The following is a 25,570-nucleotide window of genomic DNA, read 5'->3' as shown; positions in this document are numbered from 1 at the left end:
CAGTCATTTTGGGCTTTGTTTTGCACACACGTTATTTCTTACAACCGATGTAAGAAACTATACTGTAGACTTTACAAATTCAGACTTTAAATTGCACCCAACACATTCCCTTTCTTATTCTCCTGGGGTTCCAGGCAAAGGGTCGCTGCCTGTTTCAGTACCATTCCCCAGCTTTAGCAGTGGAAGAAAGTGCTGTTGATGTGTTTGACTGTTGGTCAGTCAGCCCTTGACCTTAGCACAGCTGGAGGACAGGTTTCTGAGACCATCGGCTCTGTATCGTACACCTCATGCCCCACCTCATACCCCACCTCATACCTTCTTCACCACCTAGTCCTACAGGCAGCCATTGCTATGGTAACCATTTGTTAACCAAATGTAACATGGAAGCACCTCCCCTCAAATGTACCATGAATCTCTGGCTTTCTGCCCCTAGGCTGCTCCAATGCAGCCAATGGTGTTGGACATCTATGAGAACTTTAGCCACTCTGGTAACACATGCCTATTTACCTGAGAAAAGTAACACCCTAGGTAAGGCAACCTTCCTCCTGACCAATAAAAACAGGATTTGGTAGATAAATGTTTCTTTCTGTTCTTGTCCTACCTACCCATTGAGCCCAAGATGGACTCCACTGACATTTAGACTGTGTTCATCCTTATTTACTTGAACAAATATGAATGATGCCATTGGAGATAGTAGGCTCCAAGGGTGTCTTCTTCCCTAGTCTATCCCAGGACTTCACTCAGTGTCTGCCACACCATACGTACTCCATAGATATGTGTGGAATAGTTGGCTGCTGAGAGAGCAATCAGAGGAACACAGGTGACTGCATACAGAGCAAAAGTATTAAAATAAGTAGAGGAAGGTAGAAGATGTTACAGTCAAAAGCACAGTAGCATCAGTTGCCATGATGTGGTTGAGGTGTGACCAATTGTCTGATTTGGCCAGAGCTTAGCACAGTTTAGGGCCGTGGATAAGACAGTATGTTGAAGCAGTTAGAACACCACTTGATGATGTCTACCAGCAGGTCTCAGTATTTTGGTAAATTGACATCTGGAGCCTGTTCCCCTCACTAAACTGTAGTTTCCTCAAGGGCAGGGACCCTCATGCAGTAGAGGGGCTAGCATGTGGTAAGTACTTAATAAATACTGGATTAAAAAATAATGGTTGGAGGACAGGTGGATGGATGAATGGATAGATGGACACACAGTTGGTCCTGGCTGTTAAATGGGATAGGGAGAAGCCCTTACGAGGACTACCTTTCAGTGTGTAGCAGGCTGCAAACAATACCAAATTTCCCAACCCATTATTTCTTTGTGGCTTATGCAAAAATGTAGCTGATAGAGCTAATGGAGACTGCTGGGAAGCACCACATTTTCTATTGAACCATAGCATAGAGCATAGAGCGCACACACCAAGAGTCCCTGTTGCCCACGGGGTTGGAAACGGCAGGGGCTGCATCCCTTGTGATGAACATGTTACACATACATACAAAACCACCTCCAGGGGATAGTGAGTGATGGGCGTATTCAGCAACTGTGACAGAATAAATAGGAGAGCTCACATTGCTACACTCCAGCAGGAAAAAAAAAAAATTAGCTGTGTTTCCACAGTGTCTCTGTGACCTCTTATTATTCCATTAGTTTTTGGAATAGTGTATAAAACATCAAGCTCCATGCTGACAAACACCAGCATTGAAACTATTGCCACAGTCAATCTAAACAGCCTTCTCCCCTGGGTAAAATTATTATTTGGAATACAAGCAGAATTGTGGTTGCCTGAGCGAGCAGAGCGTAAATGAGGGTAGTGATTCATAAGGTGACTCTAGCAAGTTTGCAAACGTGCAACTTTTCTGGAGGCTGCCACACAACCGGAGCCCTGCAGTGCCTTTTTGAGCGAGTAAGCACTTTCTAGTCTTCCTACCTTTTCGGGTCTTGGAGGGCTGTGGAGGATGCAGGCTTCTGAGGACAAGAGTTAACCTGACACAGTGCTGACTTACCAGAAATAAACCTTTCACATCAGATCACACCCTTGTCAGTCGCTTTTGAGCGGGAAGATGGTAATTCCACTTCCTCACATGTTCCTTTAAGTACTTGAACTCTCATTCCATTGGATTAAGCTTTTGGGGGCTGGGTCATCTGGGGTGTTCATTCTCTCCTGGAGAGGTTGGAGGAAAGTGGTACTGGTCTAAAAGTAGCGCTCCCTGAACTTTTAAACCTTCACATCGCTTTGATTTTGTGGCTGCTGCTTCTTAATCCTGAACCTGATTTCTTTTATTTTTTTTTTAGAACCATTTATTCTTTGACATCAGTAGAGTAAGTTCAGAAAGAGCAGAGATGGGTATAAAGCTCAGCATAGCTTTGTGTAGAGAAGGAAGTTGAAGAGAGTCAGCGTAATGATGCTGGTATGATTGCAGCATAATGAGATGTCTGCTGAGTAGGTCCTAGACACTGAGAGCCTCTCTGATAGTGATACTCTAAAAGTGACAAGCCTCGTCTCTTTTGTGACATCGTACCAATTAGCTGATCTAAATGGGCACATATTTAAGTTTGAGGTCACGTACAGTTCTCAAAGGCTAGGCTGCCCCTCCAAATGAGGCTGTAACTCAGTCTCTGTGTCGTAATAGACAAGTCGAGGCCTGGGTGCGGGGGGGTTCTGGAGCTGTGTTTGAAGCCCCTTTTCATGTTTTGTGGTGCCGGGCATGGACTCCTCACTGATGGAGACTAAGTGTCCATTTATCACACCATCAGGGAAATGCCTGGGTTCAGTTAGACTCTGAGGTTAAGAGGGTATCCGATCCTGCCCTTGTGCTTAGGACCAGGAGAACCTCCTTACCCCGATTTAGGGGTGACAGAGAGAGCCAGCCTGACCTGCGGAGACTCGCTGCATCCACAAGAAGAGGCACACGGCCTGTGTTCTTCCCCTTGGGGTCAGCAGACCAAATATTCTCTTACCTCTTGTCCTCTGTGACGGAACAGTGCTTGTACAGAGACCTTTGCCCAGAGGCAGACATACAGGATTGACTACTTGTTTAGTGTCCAGACAGGGAATGAGCCAAACCTGAGCATAGTATGAGTGAGTAGTGGGAAAGGTATGTTAGCCAGGGATCCTGTTCCCCCTGAAATCAAAAGCTGTGTATATCCAGTAAACAAAGCACTGTTCCCTGAAAGCCACCGAGAGAAGGACAAACGAGCCCCTAAGCCATGCTCTCTAACAGCCTTCGGTGTGTAAAGCACATGTGGTTTGATGCTTGTTCTCCTTGATTCCAGCTTCCATCTTCTCCAGCAATCACTCAAGCCGAAGCGGAACAGCTGCTGGGGCCGTGCCACCCCCACATACTGTCGGTCACCCTTCTCCGGGACAGAATGTGCAGGGGAGCCCTCACACCCCTGCCTCCCAGCTACCTCCACTCACAGCTGTGGATGCAGGAGCCGAGAGGTAAGGCCATCTGTCTCCCTTTTAACAGGCCCAGAAATTCTTTGACACCGCTGAATTTTATTAATAATCCATCGGTGGGTCGAGGGATCCAAAGGTGAAATATTGAAAGTGCACGTGCAGAGCATGTGGATCAAATATCCCAGGATCTGTTTTAGTTTCTGTGGGATATGGAGGTGTGTGGGGGGGTAGGGTCGCCAGCTAAAGTGTCTGCTGGGAAAATGCATCCGAATGTGCATCTTCTCCACCTTCCCTCAGTCTGTATCAGGGACTCAGCAGTGTCCCCACAGGTGTAAAAGCTCTCCAGATGCAAGATGGTGCCCTCCACTCATAGATTAACATTAGCTTGAGAGTATAGCATCAAAGGATTCAGGATTTTGTAGAGGAGACCAGCAAGGGGCTGTTCACTGAATGCTCTCTGTTGATACCACTCTCATAAAGAGTTTTGGGGAGAAAAGTTTTAAATTTTGACATTTCGGTCTGTCTTTGGACTGCCCAACCTTCTAGTGTGGTGGGCAGCACATGGCTCCCTTTATTATCCTCCCACGTGTCAGCAGGCTTGAACTGACTGTAGGGCTTGTACCAGACACCCACGGAGGAATAAAGTCCCTGTGGGGAGCCCTGAGCAATCCTAGAGTCTCAGAACAAAATAATGGGTTGAATGGGCAGCAGAAGTGAAAGTTTTTCAATCTTGAATTTTCAACCAGCAATTTGTGGTTTCATTGGAGTTGGCCTGGTCTGTGAGTTTTTAAATATGTGTTTTTAAATTTAATATAAACTAATATATATTTTTTACTTATTCCTACTTTTCACTTATTACTAATATATCTGTTCATTTAATAAATCTATCAAGTACTCTGGTTGGACACTGTTCCGGATGCTGTAGATGCTGAGGTTGTTAAAACATGGTGCTGCCCTTAAGATTTAGTGGGTGAAGAAAGACACATAAACAAAGTATAGTAATTCTATTTGGATAAATGATGTAATCATAATCAAGATGCCACAGGAGCCAAGAGAGAACGTCCCTAATTCTGTCTCAGGGAGGGAGGGGAAGAAAGCGTTATCTAGATTTAGAAGGAAGATTAAGACTTTCTTAATGGATAAATGGGGAGCAGCATCAAGGCTCACCAGAGGAACACATATAAGACTTGAGAGGGACAAGGACACACAGGGAAGGAGGTCCCAGTAAGTTCAGGGAACATCATCCAGAGCAGACAGGACTGATGAAGTCAGGTCAGAGTGGGCTGGCCTGTGTAGAACCATACATTTCATGCCAAGGGGTTTACCTCTTACTAAAAGTGAAGAACCATTATAGCCCATTTATGAGGAGAGACACATCAGATTGTCATTATAATGAAGGAACTCAGGTGACAAGGTGGCAGAGTCATTGAGGTTGGGAACAGGGACAGGAGGTAGGGAAAATAAGAAAGAGGTTATTGTAGGAGTCCTTATGAGTAGTATGAGGACTTGAATTAAGGTGAAGTGGTAAGGATGGAGATTTTATCCAAGGGTTATTATTTATGAGAATTGCTAATTATACATATATGGAATAAAAAGGAAGGGCCAAATTCACCTGTGAGTTACACCTCTAGGTACAAATGGAAAGGTATGTCATTAACACAGGAGAAGGGAGTGTTTTTCTAGTAGGGGGAGGAGTGGGAGAGAAAGAATAGGTAATAAATGGACTTTAGGGTTGGAGTTTTAGGTGGCTGTAAAATGTCCGTGTGGATGTATCTAATAGTCAATCAGATATATGGATCAGAAGATGTTAGACTTCTCTTAACTGTTCTGCTATGTAGTCAAGTGCAAACACCTCCCAGCCTCCCCACCCAGGCTGCTGACAGAACCGTGCAAGTAGTAACCATCTCTTAAGTTCATGGACACTGGGATGGACAGTCCTGCCAGGTATCTGATGTATTTCTAAAGGTTAAGATGAGCTTATTCACTTCAGCATTTTGTTAAGTTTCCAGTTGGGTCTTAAGTGATATTAGCCATGGGTTCCTCATCCTCTCATTTTCTTCTGCCTGGCCAAGAATCATATTCCACAGGGTCATGAAGCTAAGAAACCATCACTTGAGTCCTCTTCTTCGTCCCATCTTCTTATCAATATTCTGTTTACAAGAATACAAGAGACAAGCAATCTGAGTGTCTTCTTTCTGCACACAGCTTCTAAAACAATAAAGATAGAAAAAAGATTTTAGCCCTGACTGGAGTTAACAACAACCAAATACCTGATGTTTGAAGCCCACCTCCAACGGTGGCTGATTGTTTTAATGTGTCACTTAGGTGCTCCTGTTGCTTGGGTTTCTTTGTTTGTTTTTAACATTTCATATTAGTTTATAATTTTTTTCAATTTCCTCTTTTGAAAGCTTGTAACATATAAAACAACTACAAGAATAGTCCAGTGAACACCCATACACCCTGCATCCACATTCACCCACCTCCAACGGTGGCTGATTGTTTTAATGTGTCGCTTAGGTGCTCCTGTTGCTTGGGTTTCTTTGTTTTTAACATTTCATATTAGTTTATAATTTTTTTTCAATTTCCTCTTTTGAAAGCTTGTAACATATAAAACAACTACAAGAAATGTCCAGTGAACACCCATACACCCTGCATCCACATTCACCCACTGTTGATATTTTGCAGCCTTCTTTCTTTCTCTGACTTGAGAGATCCTTTGTTTGCCTGTTTGCCTATTGTCTTCAAACCCTCTGAGAGAGAGTTGTGAATATCACTGAGCTTTAACCCTAATTACTTCAAGAAAGATCTCCTAAGAAGGACATCCTCCTGCATAATCACAATGTAATTATCTCGCTCCGGAAATTTAACATCAATAAGCATTATCTAACATGCAGTCAATACTGAAATTTCCTCGATTGTATAAATAACGTTCTTTATAGCCAGTTTCTTTTTTTTCTATCCTTTCTTTTGATCCAGGATTTAATAAGATCACAGTTCTCATTTCTTGTTAATCTTCTTGAATCTAATGAAGTTCCCAAGTTTTTAAAAAGTTACCATCATCATCGTCATCGTCTTTCATGACATTGACAATTTCTGAAGACTCAGGACATTTATTTTGCAGAATGCTCCAGAGTTGGGACTCACCTGCTCTTTTCCTCTTCAGCAGACACATTCCTTCTCATCAAGAGCACCACGTAGGGAATGTGGTACTCCTTCACTCTTTTGAACCTCTGCTTGCACCCCATTGGGAATTAAGATTAAGTGAACCATAGCAGGTGAGGCACCCAGCATGTGGCATAGTGTGAAGACAGGCAACCTTGGCATGGCTGGGAGATTGAGGTTTAGAAGCCGGGGGGTTGTTAAGTAATGATAGTGGTTGATAATGTGGTCATCATGGAAGGTAAAAAGGAGAGGCAGGGGAAGAAGGTAACAGTACTTTATATGGCTGGGTGATGAAGGAGACCTTACACCTGTGGCTCTGCCTTGTGCTCTCCTCTTCCCAGTGGATATGTGGCTCATTCCTTTGCCAGGCCAACTGGACTGGGCAAGGAGATGGAGGGTTATCTCTTCCGATCAGGTTTGGGGAGGAGGGTGACATCAAACAGCCTTGAATTATGCACTGTGTTTGCATTAGTGTGCAGCATAAAAACACTACAAGGAAATGTGCTTACCTTCCACTTTTGGTTTATATATCTTTGCCTCTGTTTGCCTGGGAAATCCCCCAGTAAAAACTCCAGCAGTTTTCTTAACGGAAATAGGTTTATCACACTTTGCGATTTTTAGTGGGAAACGCATTTTTTCCTGCTTTGCGAGCACTGATTCATCATTTACTTGGCTTTAGCTTGTTAATAAAATGGGCTGAGTCACTGTCAGAAGTCAGGAAAGGTCCACCACATCTATCCAGTTAGCATCAGGTTCTTTGATCTTTGCCATCATAAAATCAAGTAAATGCAAGTTCTCTCAATTTGATGAGGCTCATTTTTATTTTGAAATATTATCTGAATGACACATCGTTTCAATGATTTATGTAGTACCACCACATCACCTAATGTTGATTTAAACTTATTATGGGAAGTAGTGTTTTACTGTGTCATGTTGAATGAACCAGCGGTACTTTATGACAGTGGCTTCCCATAATAGGAACCCAGCATCTTTGGAAATGTCAGTTCATTGGGTTTCATAGTATGTCTGTTAGAGCAGAAAAAACAAACATATTGACACAAATCCCTTTTTGAAATGGAGAAATCTTACAGTCCCAAGAAAAGTCCACTGTATCTATGTCGCTCACCTTGTCCAAGAACGCATCAGCAGCCTCTCTCCATCCCATAGAAGTCCACAGACATGCTGTGCTCTGGAGTATATGCGACAGAGCTCAGGGAGCTTGTGGATTGGCCACCTGCAGTGATTTGTGAAGGGCTTCCAGGAGACCCATCTCTGAGCCACAGGACACTGAAAACAGGGACTGGATGTAGCCTCCTCAAGACATACACAATCTGGGACAGGAATCCACAGCAGAGAATGTTAGGGACTATCGCTTCTGAGAAAGTAGTCAAAATACCTTCACTAAAAAAGGAATGTTAGTTTCTTGAGTCTGTATCAAGTATTGGGAAGCTGTTTTTATCCATATCAGATGTGACATTGCTAGGATTCTAGGATTGTGTGTGTGTGTCTGTGTGTGTGTGTGTGTGTGTGTGTGTGTGTGCGCACATGCATGCATGTGTACAGTCTTTCTGTGCCATTGGGTAACCAGGGCTGGTCTTCACTGATAGCATTTTCTAATTTAGCACTGGAAGCATGTTGCAGCTTTTCTGGATACTGAAGGGTTAAGGATAGCAACTGTTTTCTATTTAACTTCCTTGAGATTCTTTACTGTTCTCCAACTCTTGTCAAACCAGCCTGCTCACTGACTTGGTCTGTTTGTTTCTGCATCTTTTTTCAGGATCTGTTCTACCTAGAAAGACAACAAGGCCCTTCCATTATTGTTCTGTTCTTGGCTAAACGTTGACCAGCTTGGAGCCTGGGTTAACTCTACCCGGAAAGCTCACAGAGACTCGTTTAGTCTCTTGGTTCCTATCCTCTGTTTTATTTATTTATCATTTCCCAGATGTTATCTTGCTAACCGAATTACTAGTTTTCTGAGGGCAGGAACCTAAAATTTCCTTCTAACCTCCAGAATGCCCTTGTGCCGACAGGCAGTCTTAATGTAGGCTGTTATGAAGGGATGTCAGAAGAGGCTGTGGAGGCACACAAGAATGACCCTAAAATGGGGGAGGGTGGGAGAAATAGAAGAAGAAACATCTGTCTGAAATCTGAAAGTCTGTAAGACCAGGCTAAGGACCATGCATATGCTCAAAAGCTGAGGAGGGAATGCTGTAGGCCAGAGCTTCACGTGTGAATGGGGAAGGGCCTCATCAGCTGCATCCAGGAAATTGAGCTTTCTCTTGAGGACAGGGATTTGTGTATTTGCCCAGGAAGGGTACCCTGGTGACCGTGGCATACATTCCAAAGGCCTCCCTATCCTGTTATCCACCCAGAAAGAGTTCAGAACATATTCTACACCAAACAGAAGAAGAAATGACGAAGGATAGACCAAAGGTCTGTCTGGTCCTCAGGAGACAAAGGCCAGACCAGCGAGGCAGTGCAGATTTTATATTACTTTCTTTTTTTAATACAATTTGAAAGGACAGTTTTGCCCCTTAAAACTCCAGGCTTGTATTTTATGTAGTCATGACCTATATTAAAGGATTTTGAAGAGTCACTGAGTGGCAAAAAAAAGTCATCTCTGTGTTAGATGCACCGTGATGAGCGTCTGGAAGTGAGAGCTCTGATATCATCAGGAACTTGGCCTCACTCATCTTATTTCAAAGAAAACTTGGGTGTTATTGAGAGGTATCCACATTGCCATGTGTCATAATGTCGACTTACCCAGTGAGCGCAGCTCTAAGAGCATCCCTGCCATGTGTCACAGATACTTTCCCGTGTGGATAGATACTGACTTACAGGGCAACTAGGGCCCCAAAATAAAGCTTGTCAATCTTGATCATCAAAACAACTGAGAAAAGCCAGAGCTGAAAAACAAGCCTAGCTTCAGATAGCCATTTCTTCAGCCTGCATGCTGGCATCTGCATCATCCTATCAGGCCGTTGACTTCATGCTCACCCAGTGCCACGTGATCATGAGCATCATTCTTTTCCTTGGGGCTGCAGTGTTTTCTCTCCAGAAAACAGTTATCCTCACCCAGTATTGCATGAAGGGGTCGGTTTCTCTGTAGGAAAGTGACTTCTGCAGATATTCAGGGTTGAGGGAAGTGGTGTTCAAAATCCACCTGCAATACACATATGCGCATACACATTTTATTTGAGAATCCCTGAAATGTGATGAACATTGTTTCCAATGTCTATGCTGTGAGCAGAGAAGAGGCAGAAAATCCCAATGTCCCAGCCTTGAAAATAGAGATTAGAACATTGGGTCTTAGATTGGAAATTCTTGGGGTCTTTATTCTATTTTTTTCCCTTTATGTCTATGGGTAGTTTCTGATACTTCTCCAAGTTTATTCCAGGGCAGAATAGCCTGCAAGTCTTTAAGCTTCTTTGAAGCTGACCCATGACCACAGCCATGCTTCATCCTCTATGGCAGGTATCAGATCGGTTATTGGCCTGTGGAATGAAGCTACCCATAGAGATATTCACCTTACTAAATATGCTCCCCTTAAATATGTTCCCCTGGTCTACTCCTCTTAGCACAAATACAGGGAAATTGATATTTTCTCCTTTCTTCTTATTTCCCTAGCGATTGTGAATGACTCTTTTGGGAAAAACAACAACAACAGAAAGACATTGCTGAACTGGCTTTTCTAGTCTTCTTTGATTTGTCTCTGATCTGTCTCTAATTTAAATGTCTGTGTTGTCTGCAAAATTTTTATGAGCATAATTTTCGGAGTCCAGTCTATTTCTTGATAATGGAGGACAATAATGAGCCAAGCCCATATGGTTATCTTACCTTACCACTAAGAAGTTAAAAAGCCTACTCAACTCTGATTCCTCCTCTTCTCAAGCACTCTCTCATCTAATTAATCTGTAAGTCCTGTTAGCTCTACCTTCAAACACAATCAGCTTCGTTCCTCCAAGGGAGTTCACTGAGTTCACAGCTGTTCCCTCCCATCTCAATTACAGCAGGCCCCTGACTGTCCCCAGACTGTCACCCTGTTAGCACACTCCAGGCCTCACAAGAGGGGCCCTTTTAAAATGTAAATGGAGTCTCTGAGGATTTCCTGCTCACATCCCTCCCCTGCCATGCTTGGAGTCAAATCCAGACTCCTCTTTGTAGATGACAAAGCCCTCTATGGTCTTGCCTTAGTCACATTCCTTTACCACTGCTCCTCCTGCTTATTCGGCTCTGGCCACACTGGTTCTCTTACTATTCCTGGAAAACACCAACTCATCTTGCCTTGGGGCCTTTGTATGCGCTACTCCTGAAACCTGAAAGGCACCTTCACTAGAACTGTACTTGACTCATGCCTTCATTTCTCAGGTCTGCTCACATGTCACCTCTTCAGAGAGGCCTTTCTTGACCACTTCCCCTAAACCTTCCACCCCCAACCTCACTCTCCTTGCTAACTCTGCTCTGTTTCTCTTCATAGATTTAGCAGTCCCCGAGATTATGCTGTCTGCTGATTTGCTTACAACCCACTAGAACCAGAGCTCCCAGAGGGGAGACAATGTCATGCTTACAGCTCTTAACCCCCTCAGTGCTTGGGCATCCTGTGGAATGAACAGGTGTGAATAGAAGGGAGTGATATAGGAAAGATGTTGGGGTTTCAAAGTCAGCAACCAAGAAAGAATTCTTTAGATGTCTTTGATGCAAAAAGGTGAATTTGTTAAATTCATGGGGACAGGACTTGTGGCAGAAAGAGCTGCATGGGGGTCATGAGGAGTGCCCCCCCCATTATATACTTTAAAGTTGAGAGGGGGTTAAGGAGAGCATAAGTCTCTAAGGAATTTTGGAAGCAAGGTTTCCAGGGCCTTGAGGGGGCTGGCTATTGTTGGGAAATGTCATTTGTTACCGTCTAATAAAACCTGAGTTGTGAGACCCTTTAGATGTACATCGGTGGGTCGTATGCTTGGGAGATGATTGCCAACACTTATCTTGGGGGGTTTACAGATAAAGGGAATTTGTAAAGGAATTTTATATGTGAAAATAGACTCTAGGATCCTGGAGATCCAGCTAACGTTGCCTTTTGCCTTCAGCAGAGTATCAACATCGAGGCAGCTGAGTCCCTAGAGGAAGGTCACTCTGCCTGTTTCAAGGACTTGACATTGGGCTGTAGGGAGTAAGAAAATTTAATAATTTCTCTTCTGCCTTTGTTTCCACATCAGGGAGGACTACAACTATGATTCCTTTATGGTTTCTGGGAAGAGTAACAGTAACCCTGAGCAGGTGACTGCAGCTCTTCTCTCTGTCTGCACATTGTCCTCTGCATCACCTCAGAGCAAAGCAAGAGACGCTGATGTGAGCGTATGCATGTCACTCCGCCAGACAAACAGCTTGACTCATGGTTCAAATATTCCTTCACATCAGATTGTTTTCCATGTATTTTTAATTTTGAAGTGCTCTGGTTTTTCATTTTAAAGAGGTCTCATTCATTTCACCCCTGAATGCCAAATCAGCCATCTTTATTTTGTTCCCACATTCCAAACAAATCTACCTCATGCGAAGCCCAAGATGATGTTTTTTTAGTCCCCTTGGATTTTCAGTCAGGAAAGTGAGTCATGACAATAACAAGGAAGGCTTGAGGTAAAATAGAATTCCTTTTCTTGCAACCTCTACTTTAGTGTGTTAGGATGAAGCAGCGTGGAGCTCAAACTAAGCCATTATGTTATTCAGATATATCAGGGTATTCCTTTCCTAGGCTTTCTCCAAAACAGCACCTCATATGGAGGCAGAATTCCCAAAGTGAAAGCCTGTAAGCCTTTCTAGTGTGACCTGGAAATCAACTTTATCTCCTGGATGGGAGGCAGTTGGGGGATTGGCTCTGAAGGAACTGTACATCTTTTTGCAAGTGGAAAAACTGCCTGTTGGTGGTGAGGAGACCATGAGGGTGAGCCGAAACCACGAGACAGAGGTTTTTTGCTTCCTTTTCTGAAACATGGTCTTTGGTTGCTTTTTTGTTTAGTTGCAGGGAGAAACAGTTTTCTAGGATTTAATCATCTTCCGAGAGTCAATAATTGGAATCATTCTCTTGAATTAGATGGTCTCTCTTCAGAAAAAGAAACTGTGGTCTCTGGGCAAATATAGTATCCAGCTGGGTATTAGCTCCAATTGGGCAAAGGTACCATCTACCTGGACACAAAAAGAGGCACCGAGTTAGGAGCTAAGTCTGTGGAGCCTGGGGTCTGTTCAACAGAATAATTCCTCAATAGCAACGACCAACATTTATTAAATACTTATCTTTGTGTAGGACTGGATGAGCTAGAAATACAAAATGGTAGCAAACATCCAAGTATTTGATGATCTTTTCATCTATAAGAGCTAAGAGCCCTTCTCTGATTGTGAATTTTTAAAGATTTTGTTTTTATTTATTCATGAGAGACACAGAAAGAGAGAGACCGAGACATAGGAAGAGGAAGATACAGGCTCCCTGTGGGGAGCCCAATGCAGGGCTCGATCTCAGGACCCTAGGATCACAGCCTGAACTGAAGGCAGATGCTCAATCACTGAGCCACCCAGGTGCCCGATTGTTAATTTTTAATAGATGTAGTCTCCCCCAGTTTATTTCTCTAACCAAATGTGGAGCCTTGTATTCAAGGGAAGGTATAGAAAACTCCTTTGTGGTCACTACAGTAGTAACCTGACATCCTGAAGAGTAAAAAATCACACATAAACAGCACATGTTATTACTGACCGAACCATCACCCAGCTAGTTTCTTTCAAATTTATGGATGATATTGACTTTTAAGGTCTCATTTGGCAGTGACTTTCAAAGGCACCTGGCCATACATGGCAGGAGTACTGCATCTGAAGTTAATTCTAAAAGTTCTTCTGGTGTTTTCAAGAGACTCGTGTTCACAATTTGAGACCATGAGAAAGACATGGAAGGGGCCATTTTTTTCCTATACCTGTGCCTCCCTTTCTCATGTTGAGACAAAAACAACACTCTTCCCCCTCATTTCCCGGCTAGCTCCTCACTCCTGAGTGTTTTCCTTTCATGTGATACACTCCATTGCAAAGCAGACTGAACTCCATGCCTAACATGCCATGCTGAACAAGAGGAAGAGTCTTCTCTTTGCCACAGGACCCTAAGTTAATCCCCTTGCTTTGACCTGCTCAGAGCTGCCCAGAGGATGAGCTCACTCCAAAAGGTTTTCTTTTTTATGGCAGAATTTTTAACATCAAATGTCTAAGACCACTCTGGATAAATTCTCTTCTGGTTGGTGATTTTTTTTTTTTTTGTAAAGAGAATCTGGCAGAATCAGACGTTTCTTCCCTTTCTCCCCATCACATCGGATTCTGAAATAGACAAACAACAGAGTCACAGCCAATTCTTCAGTCAAGATATTCCAAAAACTCCTAGCTCTTGTTTAAATGTGTCCTGCATAATTCATTTCCCTGACATATTCTGAGTGTCCTCTTCCCCTCCCTTTTCATTTTCACAGCGAGGGAGAGATTGTGGTGCCCTCCGCCCCATTTCGGTCTATATCAGAAAAAAAAAATACACTCCTCTGCCTTGGGCATTGATGGCTTTGTTTTCTGGACTGAGGACCAACCCCCACCAACCAAGTGCAAGAAGTGTCCTCCGGAACACGCTATCCTGTTTCCCACAAATGCTCTTGTCAAAATCTACATGTGAGCCTTCTGTAAAAATCCTTGGTGATCATTTCACCTACAGCCAGTTCACAGCCCTCATTCTGTCATGGTCTGTGGAGGCTCAGGCAATCATGTTTGAGTCTTGGTCTTACCCAATGTGATAAATTATTTGCAGTTAATATTGACCTAGCCTCTCGTGAGGAGAATGAAACACTAAGCCCTTGCAGGAGATGGATTCAGCTCTTTGAGTAGTTTGGAACAGAATCCTCGGACGGACCTACAGCTCTTGGCGGGCTTTAGTCCTGCCCAGATGGACAGTGTTGCAATTACCCACACTTCCCAGCGGCTGTTTCTTCATTACTGAAAGCTGGTCTTGATTGTCTCAGAAGCAGAATTCAATTTGCAGTTCCCCCAGTAACGTGCTGTGATTCATTCGGGGACAAATCTGGATTGAACTGAATCCAAGTGTCTCTTTTGTGAGACAGAAGGGAAGTATAAGTAGATACTATAGTCACCCAGATGAGTCAGCCAGGAATTCATGAAGTGATTCATAAATCGTTATAAAGACCACTAAAGTCTACTAAAATGGAGTGCTGTCTGGCTATACAAAGTGGGGTATTATCATTGGGGGGTTTTTTTTAGATGTTAAATCAGATGTGAAATCCTTAAAACTGTGCTTTTCTTTTTAGGTTTTGAAAAGGATTCCTTTTTTCCTCCTCTGTAGTTGGCCAACGGCTAAAGCCACTTTTTATTGATTAGTTTTCACAGATGAATTTAAAAACCACCACAATTCATTGGGGATAAAAAAATGCCTTCCCAAATCCACCATGGACCAGTTTGTATCCATTATTTCTACTCCCTAGCAGCAAATCAATAATATTTTTCATGTGAATACAATGAAACAAGCTGTTCTGATGCATTCTTCCTTCTTTGGGAGGTCTGCAACCCCGTGGAAGAAAGAGGGGAGAAGAGACTGGTCCAAAGCACATATCAACTGACATTTAATCTACTTGATCATGGAAACCCCTCTTTTCAAAGTATTAACCCCCAAAGCGATGCTTAAGCACACAGCCCCAAGTTGCTTGCTAGAACTGTTTGCAAATGCAGCAAAAATGAAGAAAAGTAAGACACATTTATGACATGCTTATGGTCTATTAGCAAATACTGTTTGAAGAAATACAGTTGTTAATTGACATAGAAATACCTTGGACTTACAGGCAGGAGACAGAGCATTATTTGAAAGGAGTTAGCCAGCTGGAAAGACTAAAGGTATAAGCCTGCTTAGGCACAAAGAACTCTAGTGCAGAAGTGAACAAGTTCACAAAAGCAAACTGGGAAGCTGATTGCTAGGTCTCCTCAAGGCAGTGGATCATTCACACACCCTTCCCCTGCCAGCTGGCAATAGGGTTCCAAATCTCAGATGCTCACAGGAGTCCTCCACCACCCTCCCTCACCTTGCCTGGAGCCTCCACTAGAGAGCATCTTACCTTCCTGGGATAAAGTGGCATTGGAGAACTAGCTGTGTGACTGGGCACATCATTTCATGCCTCTGAGCCTGCCTCATCTCATCCAAATAAGGGTAACCCATTACCTTTCAGCTAGAACATAATAATGATTGTATGAATTTGTGAACTCAGGATACTCTGGGGGGAAGACCAGTGCCGAGAAATGGGATTCTTACACAAGGCCATGACTATGTGCTCTTAGAATTGGAAAATTAGCCAGAGGAGTAAATACCTTGCTTTCTCTGAGCCTTAGTTTCCATATCTGAATGGCCAAGAGAGAAAAGAGTCCTAAGATGTTTTATTTTAAGAACTCTATAGAAATTCAAATGCAGTGCTGGAGTTACAATCTTACAGAGCTCTCAAGCACTGTATACATGTTAATGTCAGGGATACCTTAGTTATATGTTCCATTCAGGGCGATCACTCCATAGACATGTGCTGATCATCTGGAAGATGTCAGACATTGTCTAAAGTACTTGGAAATCTCTGACTTCCCAATTTAAAATTGTTCATAATCCACCCCCACCCCTTACCTCCCATTATTGATTTTTCTCCATAGTACTCATTTCCTCAGTACAACATATAGTTTGCTTATTTCACTTTGTTCATTGCCTGCCTCTCCTCCCCTGAATGTAAGTTCCACAGAAGCAGGGATGTATGTCATGTGTTGCTCTGTCCCTAGTGATGGGGACAGGGCCACACACTGGGTCAGTGCTCAATAAATATCTCTTGAATGAATAAATGAATATGTTATCTCAGATTTTATGATCCCCAGTAGGCATTGAGATTATATTTATTTTATACTTGAAATTGAGGCTGGGAAATGTCAGGAAATTTATTCGGGATTATCTAGCTAGTAGGGACAGAGCCAGAATCCAAGCCCAGTGGGTGTTCAGTGATATCCATCTCCTCTTGCCATTTGTAATTTTACTGCATTATGAACCTCACCAGTTCTGTATGTCTCAATCGGGATCTACTGTCCTGTGAAATAATCTAAGACTGTTTCTGAGTACTACATTTACAGGGAATATGACCTCCTTGCTTCTGGCCTACCTCACTGCAAGGTTGGAAAGCTCAGTGTGAGCTGAAGGTGGAAGTGGGGCCACAGAAGAGGAGTGAAACTGAAAATAATCAGACATTTTCTAAGGTCGATATATATAGATATATATTTACAGAAGCCTTTTTAAGTTGTGTGGGTTTTTTTCAGAAGATATTTTTTTTTATGAGTCCTTTAAAACCTGTTTCCTCCCTGTTTTGTCTTTATTTTGTTTTTTTGTTCTGTTTTTTGGGTTTTTTGGCAGGAGGTTGGAGGAGAGGTACAAACCATTCAACCGTGGCTCATGCTGAGGTTATAAACTCCTCCACTAAAGGAGTACAAATGGTTGACTGACTCAGTTCTCTGGTTAGCTTTTGTGTGAAGTGTTTCTGGTAAGCAGTGATTTTCTTTCTTTCTTTCTTTCTTTCTTTCTTTCTTTCTTTCTTTCTTCTTTCTTTCTTTCTTAATTTCTAGCCCATTGTGTGCATATTTATATTAACAACCTTCTATTGTTTCAAAGAAGAGACTGTTAAACTACATTGAATGAAATCTGTGAAATGTCAACTGCAGATCAGCAGCTGGGGGACAGAGTTGGACCTAGGAAGACTTCAGACATTCTGTCTTCTGGCTCCTGGACACTGCCGTAACTCAGAATGAATTAGAGTGACGTCACCTTGCCTTGATGTCTTGGGTGATGAGCTCTTCCGTGGGAGAAAAATTGTAAATCACTGCAACTTAGACTCCACATCACAATTGTTTATTTTAGCATCAAATGTTTTTAATTCACCCTCTTTGGATTAAAAAAAAAAAAACCTCTCTGTTTTAGGCAGAATATTCAGACTCTATTCATTTTGGTATGTATATGTGTATGCCTGTTAAAAACAAGGTTGGAAAATCAGTGAGGATACTAAGAAAATAGGATTCAGTAACAGTAAGAACATCGTTTGGCTTAATGAGCTTCTGTTTAAGTGTGTATGTTCCTGGTTCTTTGCTTGCTTCTGGAGTACATGGCTTCAAACCACTCAAGTTTCTTGAGTCCTTTTGGCTTTTTTATAAAATGTTTCTGGCATCTGCCTTGTTATGAGTTGTCAGTGACTGTTTTGGATGCTGGCAGGGCCTTTCCTCTAACGGAGCCTCCCTCGCTTCTGCACTCCTCTCCTACCCCCTCACCTCTGATTTTAATTTGCTAATTCTATTCTACTATGACCTGGTTAACATGTAACCAGGTTTATAGAAGATAAATTTAAATTAGATTGTGAGAGATTTTTCAATAAAATACTATGTACCATTTGTCAGCAATAACAAAATTAAATCTAAGTGCTGTACTTGAAAATCAGTCACATTTCTACATTCATTTCTTGTGGTGGGCTTTTTAGCACTGAGTTCTTACTTATTTCCTTATTTCTGGCAATTGTTAGATAATTGTAATCACATCTTGTCACTTTTCATCTTTTCTCTATATGTGTAAAAGTTAAAATTTTTGTATCAGTGCTTTCCTTTCCAAATCAAGGCCTTTTTTAAGTGTACATTTATCTCATCTAGAATATGTATGTTTAAGTTTTTATTAGTACTTTATATGAAGTGACACACTGTATTTTAAAATTACATTAACTTTATACCATATAATCTTACTTATTTGAGTAACAGGGAGAAAAATCCAGTCTGAATTAGCAAAAAGCAAAATGTGGAGTCAGTTGAATGGTCAGTAGGTATAGTTTACTCCTCTCCAGATCTCTGAGATAAGCATTACTAATCCCTTGGTGTGATACCACCAACCTATTTTTTCCTTTGCTCACCATTACTACATTACATAATATGTAATAGCCAAGAGGGCACAGCCAACAATTGGAACTTGTGTGAATGAATAGATAACAATGATTTATAATTACCATGTAATTATATGCTCTTTAGATAGATACATAGATATACAATTTATATGTAGCTATATAATCTGTATCTAGATGGAGAGTCTCTTGTATGGAATTTACATTTTAGATGACTCCTAAATGAAGTCTGTCCTTTAAGTTAGTTGAGAAATCTCCCCTTTATAGCTAGTAATCATGGTTCATTCTATAACCAGATCACCCCAAATTACAAAGAGATAAGATTTTATATTGCTGATTTTATATTTGCCTCCTTCCCCTCCCCATCTACCTTTTCTATCTTTGTTAATCAAACCCTCTTTTATGAGTCAGACTCACTTGCCTGGGGGTGAGGGATTGTAAAAATAGAATCCATCTCCTCCATCAAGGTGACCACATCAGGATCAGGCTTGTACATACTGTGACTGGCCCCAACTTCACATCTCCGCCCTGTCAGTCCTCAATAGCCAGGAAAAGTGGCAAAAGTACCAGAGAAAAGACCAGAAAACCATCAAGAGTGTGCTGGCGTCTTTTATTCCCAGATGAAGAAATATAATCAGGAAGCAAGTCAAAGGCTCTTGCTGTTTTGCCCAAACCCAGAATTGAGATGCCATGACATAGATTGTTTCCAATTCAAGTCCTCCCCATTTTCCCTGGGGGTCTCCTACCCACAGGGCTCTGGGATGGGGTGGTTGTGTGGACTCAGAGCCCAAAAGCCTGCAATCCCACAATTCTTCAGCTCCCTCCCATGACCTCAGAGAGAATTGCCAGCCACATTAGGGACATGTTCCCCAAGAAAATAGCCTCCATATGAGGAATCCTGGCACTTGAGTTTTTACTAGATGTTCTCAGGGTAGTGCCAGGGTTCATTTGCGATGTGTTCTCTCAGGCCATTGAGCACATCTTCCAGGCTAATTCCAATTAAGATGATACACTTGGAAAATATATATTTGCCCGGCCCAGGGTACTCAGTTACTGTTCTCTCGCAGCAAAGTGAAAAGATACATCCTAATGCAGCCAGTTTGTTTCGGCCTCCTCTGGATACCTCTTTTCTCAACTTCCTGGGCCTTTTTGTGGAGACCAAACAATTCATTGCTGATACAGTTTGCTCCCCAATTATTTTGTCAACTTCATTTCACAGCTCTGACAGGTTCCCTGTGCCAGCACCCTACTGACCTGGCCATCATATGGACACTGGTAAACTTGAACACCATTCTCATAACAACACCCTAGAAAGTGCTAGAAAGTCATTTTAGACCCAGGGAGTCAGACCCTGCTAATTGCCCTTCACAATCAGAAGACTGGTGGACAGTTATCAATTTGGTGTCTCAGGTTAGTTGGTTAAGTCACCTTCTATCTGCATGTCCCTCCTCTAAAACTGCCGGTAGCTTTACTGTGATTAGCACACGTGGCTGCAAAAGATATCCCACATTGCGCTGTTCTTGGGCTCTGGGCAGTGTTCTTTGCCAAGCACAGAGCCCATGCAGATAGGTTCTGGATCTCAAACCACAGTTGACCTTTGAGGTTTAGCTTCACTCATTCTTGGCAAAAGAAACTGTATTGTTTAAAGGGAACAGGATGAGAGAGGCTTATGATAAAGACTTGTAACACTTCTTGGACCTCAGATATGTCTCACAGAACAAAATGTTTATGAGCTAAGTGTAAATGAATCAGAAACATAAGGATCACATTTCCCCTAAAATGCAAACGAATTTAAAAATTAGCAGAAAAGGGGGCCTGGCAAAAGATGTGCTTTGCATTTCACCAAACCCAGAGTATTTGAAATGCATTTTAAGAGGCTTGACAAACCCAAACTGTGACTATATTTTCCCTTCCTTGACCTCGCCTCATCCCCTCAGTTTCTCACTTGAGAAGCCAGTGGTTAAAAGTGGGAGAAAGTCTTCAGCACTTCCCTTTGAGAGCTTCTTGTCATGCTCTTATCCAGCCAGGGTGCAAATCAGAATTTGGCAATTTGAGTGTGTCTCTGCTCCTGCTTCTTCGTGCCCCTCACACTTCCTTTTGTGATCATTTTCCTAGGTTTGCACCTTCTGTCCCATCTCCTCACCACATCAGCCCCCGGAGGGTTCCAGCTCCTTCTTCAGTAATGCAGAGAACACAGCCTCCCCACACCCAGCAGCCTGCGGGCGGGCCACACCTGAAGTCTTACCAGCCGGAAACAAACTCTTCCTTTCAACCAAACGGAATCCATGTCCATGGTAAGTGGGGAGCCAACAGCCCCCTTGAGTCTCAACAAGTGATACTGTGCCGTCGTTACCAGTGGTGGGTTCCTCTGATTCGGGCACACACCAAGCTTTGGCTTTTATGACTTTCCTCTAAAATGTCACACTTCATCAGCGTGAAATCTCATAGCATTTTCCTGGTGTTGGCCCTAAGCTGGTATAACTTATGACACCCCAGAGCAGTCAGCCCAAGATGATGATCTGTTTACGGGCCAGTGATTTAACACCTCACAGATAGGCCCTAACAACAGCATCTTGTTTCCTAAACAATAACTAGTCATTTAAAGCAGAACTACAGGAGTGCTTTTGCCCAGGCATACCCCTTCTTCCACAGATCCCATATCCCCAGAAGCTCTCTGTCTTTCAAGGCCCAGGTGATATGACACCTCCTTGCTGAAGTCTCCCTTCGTGTTCTAGCTGGATTGCATCTCTCCTGGCTCCAGGTGCATATCACCTGCATCGCTCAGATAGCACTCTTCTCTCTCTACCTTGTTAAGTTACTTCTTAGTGAGGAACATTTGCCTTTCTATTAATGTATAAGCTTCTTTCTGAGGTCAGAATTTTCTGACCCATTGTTCTTTTTCTTGGAGAACTTAGCACAGTTCTCTACATGCTGTGAAGACACACAGATGCTTGGCAAATGCAGAGAGAAAGAACAGGAGGAAAGGAAAAGCAAGAGAAATCATGATGGTATTCAAAATGTGAAGATTTGGGGTTGAACTTAGAACATACATGGAGAACCAAGTTTGGCTGAATTTCTTTTTTTTATTTATACCAATTTTGCTGACTCAGGCAGATATCTTTGTGAACGTTCATAGAAAGTTAAATTGAGTTGTCAAATCACATAGACTCAGACTATATGTAGTCTTTTACTTGCTGGGGGTGAAGGGGATACTGTCCATTTAAACGAGAGTTTCAGCTCCTGAAAAATAGGACTCTCCTCCATCTGCCTCTTGCTAATACCTGAGTTTGTTCCACGTGAGTTGTTATTTGATGTTACTGAGCGGTGTCCCCAAATCTTAATCAGGATTTCAGCTGAGTGTGAATAAGCATGACTGACTTCCCAAGATGGCAGAATCAAGGAGTGCTGTGGAGTGAGGTGTATGTGAGGACATCCCGGTAGGGGTCTGGACAGCCAGAGAGGAGGACAGAGTAGTGAGCTATGGGGAGGGAAAGACCTTAAGAAGCCCAGGCCACTGGCTCCATCCATCTCCTCTCTTGCTGAGAGCCATCACACAAACCCTCATCCCCTGACAGAACCTGGGCTTTTACCATTGTTTGGGCCTATGGTAATTTTTATCCTTTTCCATCGGGTAACCTTTTTCTTAAGTTTTAGTTGTGTATTTATTCAACCAAGAAATATTTCTTGAGTATCAACTGTGTACAAAGCAATGCATGTGTGAGAAAGGAGATCTCTGAGGGAGATCTCCTCACCCAGACAAAAAGCTTGTCTAATATAGGGGAGATCCAGGTCCCCAGTGTTGGGAAGCCACCTTTACTGCAGGCAGGAGGTAGACAATGTGGGCTTTTGGGGATACAGAGTAGGGCACTGATCCTACCACACATGACTTTAACCCTTCACATTTTAACATGGTGGAGGTCTGAACATGCATCAGTCAGTGGCATCATATGATTGGCAATGATTTTTCTCTCTAATGCTATAAAAAATAATGGAGCATTTCAGGCAATGGTGTCATAGGTCCAAAGAAAGGCCATATAACACACTTAGATTACAACGTGAAACATTTTAAAAATTCAAAAATTAATCTACATGTAGCCAAAAAAAATGGAAGGAAATATTCCAAAACATTAACAATTTTGTTTTGTTTTTAATCATAATGGGAAGGATAATGGATAATTTGTTTTCTTCTTTTTCTGCTTTCTGAAGAAATTTTTCAAGAGATTTTGGAATTAGACCAATTCGATTACAAATGCCAATCCACTCAACTCAGAAGTGTGACTCTGAACAACTTCTGAGGGGTCTCACCCACCTTCTCTCATCAGTGGTTACAAAGAGGCCACAAGAAAAGCACCTGACGCAGAGTAGGAGCTTAATTAATTTAATGCTTTTATTTCTTCTCCCCCCTCCCTTTTCTTTATTGGACTCTTTGAGAATAGGAATAATGTCTCTAGCCTTAGGGCACATATAATTCTTGGTGCAAAGTAGGCATTTAATAAATATTTACTGAATAAACGATTGACACTCTCTTATTTAACAAATGCAAAATGAAACAAGACAAAACAGAAAATGAGATCCACCTTATCATTTTGTACCACATCCTGGCAAAAGACTCTTCTCCCATATTTCTCTTTTTTAGTTGAATAATGAGTACATTGTCAACTTGAAACCATTGAGTTGCTTTTTTATTTTAACTTTTACTTCAATTGTTAAAAATTCCCCTGGCCAATGAGAAACTGCCAACAGCAACCTAAAAATAAATACATATGACAAGGCTTTCTGGAAGAGATCAGGATATCAGGATAGAGTTATGCAAATTGGGAAACATAACTTTCTTTTAGAAGATGGGCAAGGAGCTGCTGTGATGGGCTCACAGAGGGAATGTCCAGGCTTTAGCCACTGGGCCACTGCTAAGAATGAAGGAGTGGGCATCCAGTTGCAGCCTTACTTCATCCTCCAAGCATTTTGTCTGCAAATGTTTTCCTGGAACTTGCTAGGCACGAGGATTGCTCATTAATGGCTCCTTAGGATAAGGAGCAAATTGATCTAATATTTTTCAAATAGGTGATACAGTGCTGGGAGCGCAAAAGGAGGCACAGGGAGATCTTCTAAATGAGTTGCAATTATTGACAGCTTTGGTTGGACTAGTTTGCGGGGTGGTGTCATACAGCATCTTGGTACCAGGGAACTTCATCCCCTCATAAAACTAGATTTTTAAAACCCCAAGCACAGTGTCAGCGTGCAGATATGAGAGCCAAAATGAATGAGTGTTCTGTTTTTCAAGAAGTTCATGGCTTTCATAAGTGCCGTCACCCCCATCCTCTGTATTCCCTGCGGTACGTAGAGGTCAGAGAAAAATGTCATCAGTGTATTTTTAGAGATAAGAACTAGAACACAGAAGAAAACAAAATGTCTAGGCATCTCTGCCTTCCTGGCCAAGCACACAGGCATCTTTAACAAGAGGTCCACATTTCCAAGCCACGTTCTCCATCTGTGTGTTTCTGAATCAAAGGCCCACCAAAATAAATATGTATTTACATCTTTCCATGGGGAAATATACTTGTATGTAGATGCTGTTGCCTTACACAGAGCCATGCAAGTTAGAATTCAAAGGGTTTTGGTCTTACAGATGAGGAAGAAAATGATGTCCCATTGGGCTTTGCTCATGCCATGTTAACTGATACAGAGCTTAGACTTTGTGGGCTGTGTGTGTACGTGTGTGTGTGTGTGTGTGTGTGTGTGTGTGTATTTATTTGCTATCAAACTATGCTTGACAGACAATGTTATGTTTCAGGTGTGCAACATAGTGGTTTGACAAGTCTGCACTTCCCCACGATCAGTATAGTCACCATCTGTCGCCATATATTATTGCAGTATTAATGAGTGTTTCATAAAAGGCACACTTTGAAAAGATTAATAGTACTGCTTGTTCGATTCCCTCACCCAGCAAATGACCCAGGACTAGAGCTCAGCTTTGTTGATTCTGCATCGACTTCATCCATTTATGTCACCTTCATTAGTAAGGTAGATGAGGTGTCATTCCTTTTAACGTTTGAATGTTGATAGCATTTACAGGTCTCTGTTTGGGTGGCATCTCCAAGGCAACTTTTAAGTACATTTTAGTCTTTTATTTTAGATGTAAACATAGGAACAACTCTTTCCAATCATGTAAGCTTGTTCTGCAGTCTTTTCTTTCTCTTTAGGACTATTCTCTTGCCCGGGCAAGCTTCAGAATCTTGCCTGGATTAGTTGCCTGAGAGTTGATATTTGTACATTTTGTTATGGTACTAATGGATAATTTCTTTTTAAATGCCCTATTCATTCTGGGCTCTTAGAATGCCATGGGAATTCCTAAAACAGCATTTTCACAACCTTCCTGCTTCTGGACCCATCAAGGAGAGGCCAAGTTCAATTCAGCAAGTGTTTGTTGGTCCCTGTGCCAGGCAAACATGAATGCCATTTAATCAATGGGGTGACACATGCAGTAATAATAATAATAATAATAATATTAAGGCACCTGATTTATTCAGAAGAAGGTGTCGTAGAAGTGTTTCTAGAGATGACTCTTGAATCGGATTTTGAAGATAAATAGAGGAGGCTGGGAACCAGCAAGCCCAGCTCATAGAAGGATTTGGGGCTATTATGAGTATAATGCCACTGAGTGGAGAAGGCAGCCTGATATTTTAGGAAAGTAAGCCACGGCATGTGTAGGGAACAGAATTGGAGAAGTGGGAATGTAGCACCCTAACTGCTGGGATTATATTGCACCGCACCAGTACAGCACCCAAACAACATGACTGAATAGTTCACTCAGGTGCCACTGGTAAGTTAGAGGAATAGTGTCAGAAGAATGCAGAATTGTGTGCATTCACCGGCAGTCTTTTCTAGGCAAGGGGAGCTGGAATAGCAAAAGAAGGAAATAAAACAAGCTTTCAGACCTGCTGCTGCACAGGCAGGAGCTCCTCTAGCCCCTATAAGACAGTCGGAAATGAGCCAGCCCCTAAGGTCGCCTTCCCCAGAAAGGCAAGCACCTGGCCTCGCATGGCCCTAG

The 25,570-nt window shown here is 42.4% G+C and overlaps 1 protein-coding gene across 10 annotated transcripts in view; it reads left to right on the top strand.

Moving 5' to 3' along the window:
* Nucleotides 1–25,570, top strand: part of GLIS3 (GLIS family zinc finger 3) — a 621,575-nt gene that overhangs the window by 572,484 nt on the left and 23,521 nt on the right. For all 10 annotated transcript variants that reach the window (XM_055311375.1, XM_055311377.1, XM_055311373.1 and 7 more), the window contains 2 exons: nt 3,268–3,436; nt 20,638–20,816. In XM_055311375.1, the coding sequence (XP_055167350.1) occupies nt 3,268–3,436; nt 20,638–20,816 (348 nt within the window). The remainder of the gene's footprint in view (nt 1–3,267; nt 3,437–20,637; nt 20,817–25,570) is intronic.

The sequence above is a fragment of the Nyctereutes procyonoides genome, unplaced genomic scaffold (genome assembly GCF_905146905.1).
Source record: "Nyctereutes procyonoides isolate TBG_1078 unplaced genomic scaffold, NYPRO_anot_genome, whole genome shotgun sequence".
In the NCBI taxonomy this organism is placed as follows: Eukaryota; Metazoa; Chordata; class Mammalia; order Carnivora; family Canidae; genus Nyctereutes; species Nyctereutes procyonoides.
This window is presented reverse-complemented; position numbering and strand designations above follow the sequence as displayed.